The sequence below is a fragment of the Acipenser ruthenus genome, chromosome 38 (genome assembly GCF_902713425.1).
Source record: "Acipenser ruthenus chromosome 38, fAciRut3.2 maternal haplotype, whole genome shotgun sequence".
Taxonomy (NCBI): Eukaryota; Metazoa; Chordata; class Actinopteri; order Acipenseriformes; family Acipenseridae; genus Acipenser; species Acipenser ruthenus.
In genome coordinates, this window is record NC_081226.1 from 6724087 (window position 1) to 6741432 (window position 17346).

Sequence of the window (17346 nt, forward strand, 5' to 3'; positions counted from 1 at the left end):
AATAGGATTCAAGTCAGGACTTTGACTGGGCCACTCAAGGACATTCACTTTCTTATTCTTAAGCCAGTGCAGTGTAGCTTTGGCCTTGTGCTTTGGATCATTGTCCTGCTGAAAGGTGAATTTTCGCCCCAGTTTGAAGTCTTTAGCTGACTGAAACAGGTTTTCCTCTAGTATTTGCCTGTACTTTGCTCCATCCATGTTTCCTTCAATCCTAACAAGCTTTCCAGTCCCTGCTGAGGAGAAGCATCCCCATAACATGATGCTGCCACCACCATGCTTGACTGTAGGGATGGTGTTGACTGGGAGATGCTGTCACCACCATGCTTGACTGTAGGGATGGTGTTCTTTGGGTGATGCTGCCACCACCATGCTTGACTGTAGGGATGGTGTTCTTTGGGTGATGCTGTCACCACCATGCTTGACTGTAGGGATGGTGTTCTTTGGGTGATGCTGCCACCACCATGCTTGACTGTAGGGATGGTGTTCTTTGGGTGATGCTGCCTCCACCATGCTTCACAGTAGGGATGGTGTTCTTTGGGTGATGCTGTCACCACCATGCTTCACAGTAGGGATGGTGTTCTTTGGGTGATGCTGCCTCCACCATGCTTCACAGTAGGGATGGTGTTCTTTGGGTGATGCTGTCACCACCATGCTTCACAGTAGGGATGGTGTTCTTTGGGTGATGCTGTCACCACCATGCTTCACAGTAGGGATGGTGTTCTTTGGGTGATGTGCTGTGTTGGGTCGGCGCCAAACATAACGCTTGGCATTTAGACCAAAAAGTTCCAATTTGGTCTCGTCTGACCACAACACCTTTTGCCACATTTTTGCAGGATCATTCAGGTGCTTTGTTGCAAACTCCATGCGGCCTTTGAGATGGCTTATGTTTAGTAATGGCTTCCTTCTTGCCACCCTGCCATACAGGCTACTTTTGTGAAGTGTTCTGGATATTGTTGACTGATGCACATTTTCTCCCATCTCAGCTATTGAACTTGAACTTATTGTTATGGTACACAAATATTTAGGGGTTTTATGACTGGCCCGTTCCCTGAAGCCCCCTTTCTGCTTCATCACATTAGTCCATTAGGTGTCGCCACCCGCAAGTATTCCGGCAAGAAAAGGCTTATTATTGATTTATCTTATTATTGATTTATCTTCCCCACATTCTAGCTCCATTTCTAGTATTAACAATCTAATCCCCCCTGACCAGTTTTCCCTTCACCATGCTAGAATTGAGGATTACATTTGTTTAATTAAAATAGCAGGACAAGGGGTGTGGCTTTGTAACGCATCACAGATGCTTTTAAAGTCTTGCCCATTCACCCTTCTCAGTGGCACCTTTTTGGGGTTCAATGGAAAGATCAATTTTATTTTGCAGTATGCCTTACGTAGAATGTAGAAGCAGCCCTCATATTTTCAATTCCCTGTCTGAAGCTGTGTGCTGGATTCTGTTAAATGAACACAGGTTACCATTCATGCTCCACTTACCAGATGACGTTCTGCAAGTATCTTAAAATCTGTATTCCACGAGCTTGCATCACCACGTCAATCTTAATGCTGGGTGCCGGCCGATATCACACTATGGACCCGCCTTCTTTCCAGAACGGTATTTCATTCTTTTATGATGACCCAATTACATCTCTGGTCACTCTCAGTCTATATATCGATGCTGCCCCTTCTCGAGGTTTCGAAACTGCCCCTCCGAAATGTTGTCCCTACCTACTGAGGAAGAATCTTCAGCATTATCCGAGCTGTATCCCATCATCACTGCTGGGGTCATCAATGGTCTAAAATAGTAGCATTTCATTGAGATAATCTATCTACCGTGGCAATAATTGACAAAGGCAGATCCTCATCCTATAGTACACTTGAGTTTCAGTGCTGGGTCATTTCAAAATGAAAGCCTTCCATGTCCCAGGCTGACTCACTGTCTGAATTTCTTTTTCAGAAATTCCATGCGCTGTTTCCAGAAGGGGACTCTACCGCTCTCATGCCCAGTGTTCAAGGACCTCGTCACGTACTGAACCAACCACCTACTTCAGAGACACACATTTGTGATTCAGCGTTCAACCTAATGGCCAATTATTTCTTTACTTATTTATTGCATTTGTATAGCGCTTTTTATACAAAAGTATCGCAAAGCACCGTACAGTACATAGCAAAAAAAAACCACACCTCAATACATTTGTATAGCATGCCATACATACAACTGCCACAGTCAGACCACTGGGTTTCCCGAAGCACTCGATCATCCTATAATACAGCGTGGCTGGTTTCCCGAAGCACTCGATCATCCTACAATACAGCGTGGCTGGTTTCCTGAAGCACTCGATCATCCTACAATACAGCGTGGCTGGTTTCCTGAAGCACTGAGCATCCTACAATACAGGGTGGCTGGTTTCCAGAAGAACTGAGCATCCTATAATACAGGGTGGCTGGTTTCCTGAAGCACTCGATCATCCTATAATACAGCGTGGCTGGTTTCCCGAAGCACTCGATCATCCTACAATACAGCGTGGCTGGTTTCCTGAAGCACTGAGCATCCTACAATACAGGGTGGCTGGTTTCCTGAAGCACTCGATCATCCTATAATACAGGGTGGCTGGTTTCCTGAAGCACTCGATCATCCTATAATACAGGGTGGCTGGTTTCCTGAAGCACTGAGCATCCTATAATACAGGGTGGCTGGGTTCCTGAAGCACTGAGCAGCCTATAATACAGGGTGCTCGGATACGAACGCTTCTTCCCATACAAGGAATATACTTATTCATCATATTTTCTGCCAGCACAGGGGTGGCTAACGCGCTCCAATGGGCAAGGCCATGGGCCAAATTCAAATAACAATGTAATCATTTACAGGCATGTTTATCTGTCAATTCAATAAATCCTTCATTTCATTCCATTAGTGGATGTCTCCTTTCTGAATTCATATTTCTGTATTCAATAAACTGCTACTATGAATTAAACTCGTCTCGCGTCCAGTCTTGGGTGTTTATCAGTAATTCCTCAATCTCTTGCACGGCACTAATATTCTGAATTGGAACTAATTACCGTAAAACTTCAAATAATTGCCGGGTCTCAAATAATTGCGCTGGGTCTGCTGGCAAATATTGTAAATAAAGGCCAGGTCTCTAATAAGTGACAGCAATGAAAGTGATTCTCAGGATTAATAAAATAATAATCATAGAAAAAGTACTTTAAGGTAGGCCTACATGTAATGCATATTTGTTTAATGCAGTGATTACGTTCTTGAAAGTTTTGATCATTTTAAGCGTGCTGAAAGCAGGCCAGGTACAAACCTCTGGTGTACTTTAACGTGTTTTGTTGTATTAATGTACAAGTTTGAGATTAAACAATACATTATTTTGGATAATGATACTTATTGCTTTTATTGTTCATTTTTAAAAACAATTTAGAAGTTTGTATTATTATTATTGTGCTGTAAGCGTAGCCTACACGTCTGTGTTCTGATATCTACAGGGCTGTCTTTTAGTGGATTTAACTGTTATTATTATTATTATTATTATTATTATTATTATTATTATTATTATTATTATTATTATTATTATTAACAATGGTAGATCTAATTCCGTTTTTAAATACAAATTTGTACTTCTGCTTGTTCATTTTCCATTGTTTTTCATACCGTATCCTTGTTAACCAGTGCACACAAAAAGACAGTAATAATACTTTCGCTTTATACTTGAGGGTGTACAATACAATGCAATTTTGTTCCCACTGACACACAACCTTTTAACAAAGTTGCTGGAATGTTTAAATTGAGTTACGATGTTGCTACAAGGTTGTGTGTTAGCGGCTTCTCAATGACAGCATGAAGCATGTGAAGCTAGAGATCTAATATAAACGCCGGTCTCCAATACGCGCCGCGTCTGCTGGCAAATACTGTAAATAAACACCAGAGGCGTTTAATTGAAGTTTTACCGTACATTAAAGTATATTTCAAATGATAAAGTCACATGTTGTTCCTACAGCACACACATCCTATCTCTGCACATAATCAAGTTCTGTCTACAGGCTTTTTGGACCCTTGGTAGCTTTCAAAGGCAGATTGGAAACATAACTGGCATTTGAGAAGGTTTTTTTTATTTTAGCCCCTTGATGCCTGGGATTTCAGACTCTACCATTTCACTCTGTCCTCGGTACATTCAATTTCCCTACAGTGAAGGACAGCAGAGTGCAGTAAAGAGGGTTTTTCATTCAATAGCTGTGTCCCACAATACGATCGGTGCTACAGACTGTTCTCATGTAGCAATTAAAGCACAGAGAGAGAACTAATTTAATTTCATGAACAAAAAACGGTGCCATTCAATTAATATACCGGTTAGGTCTGATGTCCGTCTCTCTACGACTAGATGCTGTGGCTAAATGGCCAGACGGAACCCACAATTTATTCAGTGACAGACGGCTACATTGACCATATATGGCTATACAGGAGAGTCTGAAATGCAAACTTCCAAGTGCGAAAAACTTCAATGACATTGAGATTTATTAACACTGATTACTTACGAGTATGAATGCTTACGCAAGATTGAGAAATACAGACTTAATCAAAAATTCTAAGCTTTATGTGTACAAACAAATCTAGTCATTTATTCATGCACAAACGATAAATATAGGCCCTGCTCTGTACTGGTGTACTCAGTGCTGTGTTCTGCTCTGTACTGGTGTACTCAGTGCTGTGTCCTGCTCTGTACTGGTGTACTCAGTGCTGTGTCCTGCTCTGTACTGGTGTACTCAGTGCTGTGTCCTGCTCTGTACTGGTGTACTCAGTGCTGTGTTCTGCTCTGTACTGGTGTACTCAGTGCTGTGTTCTGCTCTGTACTGGTGTACTCAGTGCCGTGTCCTGCTCTGTACTGGTGTACTCAGTGCCGTGTCCTGCTCTGTACTGGTGTACTCAGTGCCGTGTTCTGCTCTGTACTGGTGTACTCAGTGCCGTGTCCTGCTCTGTACTGGTGTACTCAGTGCTGTGTCCTGCTCTGTACTGGTGTACTCAGTGCTGTGTCCTGCTCTGTACTGGTGTACTCAGTGCCGTGTCCTGCTCTGTACTGGTGTACTCAGTGCTGTGTCCTGCTCTGTACTGGTGTACTCAGTGCTGTGTCCTGCTCTGTACTGGTGTACTCAGTGCTGTGTCCTGCTCTGTACTGGTGTACTCAGTGCTGTGTCCTGCTCTGTACTGGTGTACTCAGTGCTGTGTCCTGCTCTGTACTGGTGTACTCAGTGCTGTGTCCTGCTCTGTACTGGTGTACTCAGTGCTGTGTTCTGCTCTGTACTGGTGTACTCAGTGCTGTGTTCTGCTCTGTACTGGTGTACTCAGTGCTGTGTCCTGCTCTGTACTGGTGTACTCAGTGCTGTGTTCTGCTCTGTACTGGTGTACTCAGTGCCGTGTCCTGCTCTGTACTGGTGTACTCAGTGCTGTGTCCTGCTCTGTACTGGTGTACTCAGTGCCGTGTCCTGCTCTGTACTGGTGTACTCAGTGCCGTGTCCTGCTCTGTACTGGTGTACTCAGTGCTGTGTCCTGCTCTGTACTGGTGTACTCAGTGCTGTGTCCTGCTCTGTACTGGTGTACTCAGTGCTGTGTTCTGCTCTGTACTGGTGTACTCAGTGCTGTGTTCTGCTCTGTACTGGTGTACTCAGTGCTGTGTCCTGCTCTGTACTGGTGTACTCAGTGCTGTGTTCTGCTCTGTACTGGTGTACTCAGTGCTGTGTTCTGCTCTGTACTGGTCTATACTGGTTCACTCACGTAGTGTGGTCGTGTGTCCAGTGTTCCCAGCCTCTGCGGGTCAGTGTTTCGGATGCTCTGGATGTTCAGCTCCAGAATCAGTTCGAATCGTGGCCACAGGATCTCTAGTACAGTCTCCCAGTACCTGCAGTGGAGACGAGACCATCACACCAGTATCAAACCAGTTCATACTCCAACACACTCACACACGCACTCAGACGTGACACAGCGACACAAACACACACACACACAGAGACAAACATACAAGTTTTCCTACCTTGTGGGGACTTTCTTGACCCCATAAGACTATAAATGAACTGACACACACACAGACAGACACTCACAGACACAGACTCATACGGACAGACACAGACACTTACACACACACACACACACACACACACACACACAGACACAGACACTCGCACACACAGACTCATACAGACAGACACAGACTCAAACAGACAGACACTTGCACACACAGACTCATACAGACACACAGACACTCGCACACACAGACACTCACACAGAGACTCATATAGACAGACACAGACACTCGCACACACAGATGCATACAGACACACAGACACTAGCACACACAGACTCACTTGTCTATTGCAGGAATATTCCTCTTGGCAGTGACGGCTTTGAACCTCAGTATAATGTGAATGCACAGGAAAACAGCGATGCTGTCATAGCAATCCGACACGTAGGTAGAGATGTGCTTCTGTAATGCAGAGAGAGGAGACAGAGTGAGAGAGAGAGAAACTGAGAGCAGACAAGAGACTCCACCAGTGCCTTCATCAGTGAAACTAGAAGAGAAGCATATAATCCTTCAGCTAGTGCCTTCATCAGTGTTGTTGAAATGACAAGAAACTGAGTCAAGCAGACGAGCATGGGGAGTGGTTTGTACTGTGTCTCTCTTACCGTTTACACTAGCCACTTTTAGCAGGCTTAGCTCTTAGGACAGATTTTTTTGGTAATGTAAACACAGCCATCCTAATTCCAGCCGTCCCAAAAGTGCCCTGCTCCAGAGGGGGGCTCTGCAACCGCTTTGGAATGTTTTTTGCTCAAGTGAACGCAGCAGTACAAGTGGTCAGAGCTGGAGGTCAGAGCTGGAGTTTGCTTCTATTTTGAATCGTCTCTTCTGGGCAGTTGGACATTTATTTTGATAAACAGTAATAGGCATGAAAAGTATACTAGTCTGATAATATGACATGACAGAGAACCAACATTTTTGCTATGCTATGTATTAGTTCCATACTGTATTACCCCCAATGCTGATTTGAAATGTGTCTTGTATAATTTAATAACAATACATGACAAACATGTTAAGGTAAAAAAATAAATGTTAAATTACAGTATTTTAAAGAAATGCACCCTTCTATCATTTTCAGAACGCGGTTTCACCTCCAATACTGTTAGCGCCTATCATATCCAAACACACATTTTCACTGTAGGAATGCTCACACATACAGTGCCTATAGAAAGTCTACACCCCCTTTCAAACATTTCACCTTTTGTTGCCTTATAGCCTGGAATTAAAATGCATTAAAATATATATATTTTTCCATTTATCTACACATCTTACCCCACAACTTCCAAGTGAAAAAAATATTCTAGAAATTTGCAGAAAATGAATTAAAAATAAAAACTGAAATAGCTTGGTTGGTTAAGTGTCCACCCCCCTTGTAATAGCAATCCTAAATTATTGGTGTAACCAATTTTTTTCTCAATAAAAACTTTTTTCCCCTTAACAGTGTGTAGATAAGTGGAAAAAAATCCGAATTTAAATGCATGAAACTCTGAGGCACTGACACAACAAAATGTGAAAAAAGTTCAAGACTTTCTATAGGCACTGTGTATAGTCATGGTTTACATTTGGGTACTCTTTCCAAGTTTGTAGCAAACAGAAAAAACTACAGGTTGTTTAGAGGTAAATGCATATTCTCTTCACTTAATTTTCTTTACTAAAATACTGTTTATACTGATATGTCTGAAGTCACGACCTTTCGTTCAGGGGCTATGCATGCGCACATACAGACTCGAGTGCTGCTCTAGTGTAAAGGGGGGGCTCCGGTGGTGTAAAGGGGGGGCTCCGGTGGTGTAAAGGGGGGGCTCCGGTTTCTTACCAGGAACATGGTGAGGGTTTTGCCCATGATGATGTTGAACAGGTCCTGTGCCGAGTTTCCCGTCACCATGAAGAAATCACAGAGGAACAGGAACTCCCGGCAGCTGTTATCAAGCAGGGCATAGTGCTGACTGCGAAACAGGGTCTCGAACGGGTACTGAGTGAGGGAGAGAAGGAGAGAGGGAGAGTGTGAGAGGAGGAGAGGAGGAGAGAGAGAGAGAGGGAGAGAGGAGGGTGTAGTGCTGACTGCGAAACAGGGTCTCGAACGGGTACTGAGTGAGGGAGAGAGGGAGAGAGAGAGGGAGAGAGAGAGAGGGAGAGAGGAGGGTGTAGTGCTGACTACGAAACAGGGTCTCGAATGGGTACTGAGTGAGTGAGGGAGAGAGAGAGGGAGAGAGAGAGGGAGAGAGGGGGAGAGAGAGAGGGAGAGGAGGGTGTAGTGCTGACTACGAAACAGGGTCTCGAATGGGTACTGAGAGAGAGAGAGAGAGAGAGAGAGAGAGAGAGAGAGAGCAAAACAGATCAAGGCGAAAAGGGGTAAGGTAGAGAGATACACTCTCTGTCTCACCCTGGCGTCACTCTTCTGCGCTGCGTGTGGTACCAGTATGGGTGCCTCGAGCTCTGCAGAGCCGATGACAGCTCCCCTGTTCCCGAGGGTGAAGATTGTGTTCCTGTTCTTCAGAGACGGCTTCGAGAAGAAGCGTGAGGCACACTCACAGTCAAGGAAAACACACTCACACTCACCGTCAAGGAAAACACACTCACACTCACCGTCAAGGAAAACACACTCACACTCACCATCACCATTAAGGAAAACACACTCACACTCACCATCACCATCAAGGAAAACACACTCACACTCACCGTCAAGGAAAACACACTCACACTCACTGTCAAGGAAAACACACTCACACTCACTGTCAAGGAAAACACACTCACACTCACCGTCACCATCAAGGAAAACACACTCACACTCACCGTCAAGGAAAACACACTCGCACTCCTGGAAAACACACTCACACTCACTATCACCGTCAAGGAAAACACACTCACACTCACCGTCAAGGAAAACACACTCACACTCACCGTCAAGGAAAACACACTCACACTCACCGTCACCATCAAGGAAAACACACTCACACTCACCGTCAAGGAAAATACACTCACTATCACCGTCAAGGAAAACACACTCACTATCACCGTCAAGGAAAACACACTCACACTCACCGTCAAGGAAAACACACTCACACTCACCGTCAAGGAAAACACACTCACACTCACCGTCACCATCAAGGAAAACACACTCACACTCACCGTCAAGGAAAACACACTCACACTCACTATCACCATCAAGGAAAACACACTCACACTCACCGTCAAGGAAAACACACTCACACTCACCGTCAAGGAAAACACACTCACACTCACCGTCACCATCAAGGAAAACACACTCACCGTCACCGTCAAGGAAAACACACTCACCGTCACCGTCAAGGAAAACACACTCACACTCACCGTCACCGTCAAGGAAAACACACTCACACTCACCGTCAAGGAAAACACACTCACACTCACCGTCAAGGAAAACACACTCACACTCACCGTCACCGTCAAGGAAAACACACTCACACTCACCGTCACCGTCAAGGAAAACACACTCACACTCACCGTCACCGTCAAGGAAAACACACTCACACTCACCGTCAAGGAAAACACACTCACACTCACCGTCAAGGAAAACACACTCACACTCACCGTCAAGGAAAACACACTCACACTCACCGTCAAGGAAAACACACTCACACTCACCGTCAAGGAAAACACACTCACACTCACCGTCACCATCAAGGAAAACACACTCAAACTCACACTCACCATCAAGGAAAACACACTCACACTCACCGTCAAGGAAAACACACTCACACTCACCGTCAAGGAAAACACACTCACACTCACCGTCACCATCAAGGAAAACACACTCACACTCACCGTCAAGGAAAACACACTCGCACTCCTGGAAAACACACTCACACTCACTATCACCGTCAAGGAAAACACACTCACACTCACTATCACCATCAAGGAAAACACACTCACACTCACCGTCAAGGAAAACACACTCACACTCACCGTCACCATCAAGGAAAACACACTCACACTCACCGTCAAGGAAAACACACTCACTATCACCGTCAAGGAAAACACACTCACACTCACTATCACCATCAAGGAAAACACACTCACACTCACCGTCAAGGAAAACACACTCACACTCACCGTCACCATCAAGGAAAACACACTCACACTCACCGTCAAGGAAAACACACTCACACTCACTATCACCATCAAGGAAAACACACTCACACTCACCGTCAAGGAAAACACACTCACCGTCACCGTCAAGGAAAACACACTCACACTCACCGTCACCGTCAAGGAAAACACACTCACACTCACCGTCACCATCAAGGAAAACACACTCAAACTCACACTCACCATCAAGGAAAACACACTCACACTCACCGTCAAGGAAAACACACTCACACTCACCGTCACCATCAAGGAAAACACACTCACACTCACCGTCAAGGAAAACACACTCACTATCACCGTCAAGGAAAACACACTCACACTCACTATCACCATCAAGGAAAACACACTCACACTCACCGTCAAGGAAAACACACTCACACTCACCGTCACCATCAAGGAAAACACACTCACACTCACCGTCAAGGAAAACACACTCACACTCACTATCACCATCAAGGAAAACACACTCACCGTCACCGTCAAGGAAAACACACTCACACTCACCGTCACCGTCAAGGAAAACACACTCACACTCACCGTCACCATCAAGGAAAACACACTCAAACTCACACTCACCATCAAGGAAAACACACTCACACTCACCGTCAAGGAAAACACACTCACACTCACCGTCAAGGAAAACACACTCACACTCACCGTCACCAAAGAAAACACACTCAAACTCACCGTCACCATCAAGGAAAACACACTCACACTCACCATCAAGGAAAACACACTCACACTCACCGTCACCGTCAAGGAAAACACACTCACACTCACTATCACCATCAAGGAAAACACACTCACACTCCTGGAAAACACACTCACACTCACCGTCACCATCAAGGAAAACACACTCACACTCACCATCAAGGAAAACACACTCACACTCACCGTCAAGGAAAACACACTCACGCTCACCGTCACCATCAAGGAAAACACACTCAAACTCACAATCAAGGAAAACACACTCAAACTCCTGGAAAACACACTCACACTCACCGTCACCATCAAGGAAAACACACTCAAACTCACCGTCACCATCAAGGAAAACACACTCACACTCACACTCACCATCAAGGAAAACACACTCACACTCACCATCACCATCAAGGAAAACACACTCACACTCACCGTCACCGTCAAGGAAAACACACTCACACTCACCGTCAAGGAAAACACACTCGCACTCCTGGAAAACACACTCACACTCACCGTCAAGGAAAACACACTCGCACTCCTGGAAAACACACTCACACTCACCGTCAAGGAAAACACACTCGCACTCCTGGAAAACACACTCACACTCACCGTCAAGGAAAACACACTCACACTCACTGTCAAGGAAAACACACTCACACTCACCGTCAAGGAAAACACACTCACACTCACTATCACCATTAAGGAAAACACACTCACACTCACCGTCAAGGAAAACACACTCGCACTCCTGGAAAACACACTCACACTCACCGTCAAGGAAAACACACTCACACTCACCGTCACCATCAAGGAAAACACACTCAAACTCACCGTCACCATCAAGGAAAACACACTCACACTCACCATCACCGTCAAGGAAAACACACTCACACTCACCGTCACCATCAAGGAAAACACACTCACACTCACCGTCAAGGAAAACACACTCGCACTCCTGGAAAACACACTCACACTCACTGTCAAGGAAAACACACTCACTCTCATGCTCATATGCACACTCACCATCAATTGAAAACAATCAAACACATGCACAGTCAAACACACAAACAGGATTTGCAGACAACACAAAAATAGGAGGAGTGGCAAACATTGTTGCAGCAGCAAAGGTCATTCAAAATGATCTAGACAGCATTCAGAACTGGGCAGACACATGGCAAATGACATTTAATAGAGAAAAGTGTAAGGTACTGCACGCAGGCAATAAAAATGAGCATTGTAAATATCATATGGGAGATACTGAAATTGAAGAAGGGAACTATGAAAAAGACCTAGGAGTTTATGTTGACTCAGAAATGTCTTCATCTAGACAATGTGGGGAAGCTATAAAAAAGGCCAACAAGATGCTCGGATATATTGTGAGAAGTGTTGAATTTAAATCAAGGGAAGTAATGTTAAAACTTTCCAATGCATTAGTAAGACCTCATCTAGAATATTGTGTTCAGTTCTGGTCACCTCATTACAAAAAAGATATTGTTGCTCTAGAAAGAGTGCAAAGAAGAGCGACCAGAATTATCTCGGGTTTAAAAGGCATGTTGTATGCAGACAGGCTAAAATAACTGATTCTTTTCAGTCTTGAACAAAGAAGACTACGCGGCGATCTGATTCAAGAATTCAACATTCTGTAAGGTATTGACAATGTCGACCCAGGGGACTTTTTCGACCTGAAAAAAGAAACAAGGACCAGGGGTCACAAATGGAGATTAGATAAAGGGGCATTCAGAACAGAAAATAGGAGGCACTTTTTTTACACAGAGAATTGTGAGGGTCTGGAACCAACTCCCTAGTAATGTTGTTGAAGCTGACACCCTGGGGTCCTTCAAGAAGCTGCTTGATGAGATTCTGGGATCAACAAGCTACTAACAACCAAACGAGCAAGATGGGCCGAATGGCCTCCTCTCGTTTGTAAACTTTCTTATGTTCTTATGAAATCACACTGGTTCCGTTTGATGTATTAAAGGATATCTTTCTTGGCGGTGTCCTCCACTCCCATCAGGTCATCTTTATCAGCCACCTCCTCGTACTGCAAACAGACACAGTGACAGACAAGAGAGACCGTTACAATCTTTACAGTCAATTTCTGGTTTCTTGCTGAAGCCACGTCTGTTGAAGTAGGACAGGGGTGAGGGAGATGGGGAGGGAGGTAGCGGGAGGAGTCCGTGTATTGGGTGTGGGCTCACCTGCACTTTCATCAGCTTGCCTGTGAATGATCTGAAGTAGGAAATGGGTGAGAGAGAGAGAGAGGGGAGAGGGGTTGCAGAGGGATGTGGGGGGGGGGGGGTGTGTATTGGGTGTGGGCTCACCTGCACTTTCATTAGTCTGCCAGTGTACGATTTGAAGTAGGAGAAGTAGATCTTACTCATGCTGTCCACATACTCGTCTCGGACCTCTTTCGCTACGTGGCGCTCGTTAGCCAACAGGAACTGGTAGAAAAATCTACAGAGAGAGCGAGAATAAAATACAGATGTTCTCTCCCCTGTATTTGAGCAGTGCGTTGTCTCCCTTGTATTTGAGCAGTGCGTTCTGTACCTGTATTTGAGCAGTGCGTTCTCTCCCCTGTATTTGAGCAGTGCGTTCTCTCCCCTGTATTTGAGCAGTGCGTTGTCTCCCCTGTATTTGAGCAGTGCGTTGTCTCCCCTGTATTTGAGCAGTGCGTTCTCTCCCCTGAATTTGAGCAGTGCGTTCTCTTCCCTGTATTTGAGCAGTGCGTTCTGTAGCTGTATTTGAGCAGTGCGTTCTCTCCCCTGTATTTGAGCAGTGCGTTCTGTAGCTGTATTTGAGCAGTGCGTTCTCTCCCCTGTATTTGAGCAGTGCGTTCTGTAGCTGTATTTGAGCAGTGCGTTCTCTCCCCTGTATTTGAGCAGTGCGTTCTGTAGCTGTATTTGAGCAGTGCGTTCTCTCCCCTGTATTTGAGCAGTGCGTTCTGTAGCTGTATTTGAGCAGTGCGTTCTCTCCCCTGTATTTGAGCAGTGCGTTCTGTAGCTGTATTTGAGCAGTGCGTTCTTTCCCCTGCATCTAAGCAGTGCGTTCTGTAGCTGTATTTGAGCAGTGCGTTCTCCCCCTGTATTTGAGCAGTGCGTTCTGTACCTGTATTTGAGCAGTTTGGCTCTGTACCTGTATTTGAGCAGTGCGTTCTGAGGTATCTGGTAGTTAGTCATGGGTTTCCTGAAGGAGTAGATCTTCTGAAGGATGAACTCGCGGATCTTGGACACCGCCTGGAGACAGAGACAACAACAACAACAATAAACATCAACCACAGAAGAGAGAGACTGGAAAACAAGGAGAGTGCAGGGAGGAAAGAAAAGTCTCACTTTCTAAGAGTGTGTCTCGGTTCAGGGTGTGTTTCTGTCTCTGTGTCTCACCTTGATCTTGAGCCTGTCCAGGATGTCCTGCACGTCCTGACAAGCGAGTGTCTCTCTAAAGGACTGCTCCTTCACATAGTTGATCTTGTTGTTGAGCTCATGCAGCTGCTCCACAAACTCCTGCTCCACCACCGGCGTGTCCATGATTACACTGAAACAGAAAATACAGACAGAGACACCGCACAGTGAGGAGAGAGGACTACACTGAAACACAGAGACACCGCACAGTGAGGAGAGAGGACTACACTGAAACACAGAGACACCGCACAGTGAGGAGAGAGGACTACACTGAAACACAGAGACACCGCACAGTGAGGAGAGAGGACTACACTGAAACACAGAGACACCGCACAGTGAGGAGAGAGGACTACACTGAAACACAGAGACACCGCACAGTGAGGAGAGAGGACTACACTGAAACACAGAGACACCGCACAGTGAGGAGAGAGGACTACACTGAAACACAGAGACACCGCACAGTGAGGAGAGAGGACTACACTGAAACACAGAGACACCGCACAGTGAGGAGAGAGGACTACACTGAAACACAGAGACACCGCACAGTGAGGAGAGAGGACTACACTGAAACACAGAGACACCGCACAGTGAGGAGAGAGGACTACACTGAAACACAGAGACACCGCACAGTGAGGAGAGAGGACTACACTGAAACACAGAGACACCGCACAGTGAGGAGAGAGGACTACACTGAAACACAGAGACACCGCACAGTGAGGAGAGAGGACTATACTGAAACACAGAGACACCGCACAGTGAGGAGAGGACTATACTGAAACACAGAGACACCGCACAGTGAGGAGAGAGGACTACACTGAAACACAGAGACACCGCACAGTGAGGAGAGAGGACTACACTGAAACACAGAGACACCGCACAGTGAGGAGAGAGGACTACACTGAAACACAGAGACACCGCACAGTGAGGAGAGGACTATACTGAAACACAGAGACACCGCACAGTGAGGAGAGAGGACTACACTGAAACACAGAGACACCGCACAGTGAGGAGAGAGGACTACACTGAAACACAGAGACACCGCACAGTGAGGAGAGAGGACTACACTGATACACAGAGACACCGCACAGTGAGGAGAGAGGACTACACTGATACACAGAGACACCGCACAGTGAGGAGAGAGGACTACACTGATACACAGAGACACCGCACAGTGAGGAGAGAGGACTACACTGAAACACAGAGACACCGCACAGTGAGGAGAGAGGACTACACTGAAACACAGAGACACGGCACAGAGGAGAGGACAATACTGAAATACAGTCAGCAGTAGTAGTGTCTCTGTCTCCCTCCCTCTGTGTCTCTGTGTGTGTTTGTCTCATTGAGTGTGTCTATGTCTGTCTCAGTGTGTCTGTATCTCTCTCCCTTTCTCAGTGTGGCTCAATGGTTAGTGTCCCAAACTAGGAGGGGGTCGTGGCTCTCACCCGATCATGGTGCTGGGCACCACCAGCTCATCCACCAGCTGGCTGAGCTCGCTGCGCACGGACTGCCGGTTCTTCAGCTTGATGTTCATGGCGACAGACTGCTCCTGCAGGGTCTGGATCTCACAGGAGATCGAGGAAAGGTCAGCCTGGAACGAGCTCAGCATCTGCTCCATGCGCTGAGAGAGACGAGAGGGAGAGGAGGTGAGAGATATAGGAGAGGGGGAAGAGTAGGGAGGGTGTGGGGAGAGTAATGATGTGATTCTTACCTCCAGTATAGAGTCGCAGGCAGTTATCTGGTTATGTAGGGATGCAATATTTTGGCTCTCCTTGATGTCTGGCACACACAGGTTTAAGGACAATGTGTTAATTCAAAGGGTGATGAAGGTATTAAAACACTTGTCTGCTTTACTCAGTTTCTTCTAGTTTCAACACTGATGAAGCCACAAGCCCAAACACTTGCCTGCTTGACGACTTCTAGTTTCACCTCAATAATACACTGATGAAGACGCTACCGTTTGCCTGGTTTGAAAAGATACAGTCTTTGATGGAAGCCTGCTCAATGTGCTGCAGTTCTGTTTCAACCTGCTTCGAGTACTGCCTTAGGTCAACACCCTAAAACAGACAATGAGGGGGCGATAGAGAGCACAGAGAGAAAGGGTTAAAGATACACACTCAGGGGGTCCCTGAGTGGCTCATCTGGTAGAAGCACGGCCGCATGGTGTGCAGGGCGAGTCTTACAGCGCATGTTTGCATCCTGGCTGTGCGAAGTGGTCGTTCTTCACTGGGGACTCCGAAAGGAGCTTTGCATTGACTTTGGTGCTCCCGTGAGTTAGGAGGCAAAACAGGCATGGACTGCTTCTCCTCATCGCGCTACAGCGGACCCTGCTGGCCAGGCGCCTGGTGTGCTCAAAGGCAGACACCTGCAAGGCTGGCCTTTGTCATTCCAGCAGTCAGTAACTCGCTGAAATCCGCTCTCGAGGTCCTGGGTGAAAAGGAAGCTGGCTTGCTTGTGGGATCGGAGGACGCCCGCTGAACCTTCAGGGTCTCCTGAGCCGTGTGAGGAATTGCTGCGCTGAGGGACATTCCAAATTGGGAGAAAATCGGATGGAAAATAATAATTGGACACACTAAATTTATATTTAAAAAAAAATGTAAAAAAAATACACACTCAATCCTGTTCAGTTCAATGCTACAGTATAATTCCTCCTTCTTGGTGTTTGATAACTACATCCTTAAGAGTGTTTAGTTTCATTAAAGCTTCAGAGTTCAGACAGACAGTGCCCCACAATCCTCTTCAGTTTGACACTACAATACAACCACTTTCTTGTTATTGTTAACGAAGTTCTGCCCTTTGCTTATTTAAAAGTCTTCTTTATATTTTCAAAATGTTCCTAATATTTCAACCTGTTTAATATCCTATTTTGTGTGTCTTCTCTATCATTTTCAAATGCTGGTTCTGCTTAGATTATTTGCAAACTGTTCCAGCAAAAAATTGCTTCTGAACAGAACTGAAGCCTCTGCGGCATTGATAGGTAGCAGGCCTTGCATTGCTGACAAGGGGAGCCTTTGTGACGATGGTTTATCCAAACTGATCACAGGGTTTGGAATCCCCATGCCAGT

General features: G+C 45.8%; 1 protein-coding gene across 1 annotated transcript in view; it reads right to left on the minus strand.

The window, feature by feature from the left end:
* Positions 1-17346, minus strand: part of LOC131706938 (vacuolar protein sorting-associated protein 52 homolog) — a 41685-nt gene that overhangs the window by 10307 nt on the left and 14032 nt on the right. Inside the window, exons 4-14 of the mRNA XM_059008891.1 lie at positions 16263-16338; positions 15993-16060; positions 15727-15902; positions 14267-14417; positions 14019-14119; positions 13208-13340; positions 12870-12927; positions 8440-8573; positions 7873-8028; positions 6349-6467; positions 5762-5885 (exon numbers count right to left, since the gene is read on the minus strand). Coding sequence (XP_058864874.1) covers positions 5762-5885; positions 6349-6467; positions 7873-8028; positions 8440-8573; positions 12870-12927; positions 13208-13340; positions 14019-14119; positions 14267-14417; positions 15727-15902; positions 15993-16060; positions 16263-16338 — 1296 coding nt within the window. The remainder of the gene's footprint in view (positions 1-5761; positions 5886-6348; positions 6468-7872; positions 8029-8439; positions 8574-12869; positions 12928-13207; positions 13341-14018; positions 14120-14266; positions 14418-15726; positions 15903-15992; positions 16061-16262; positions 16339-17346) is intronic.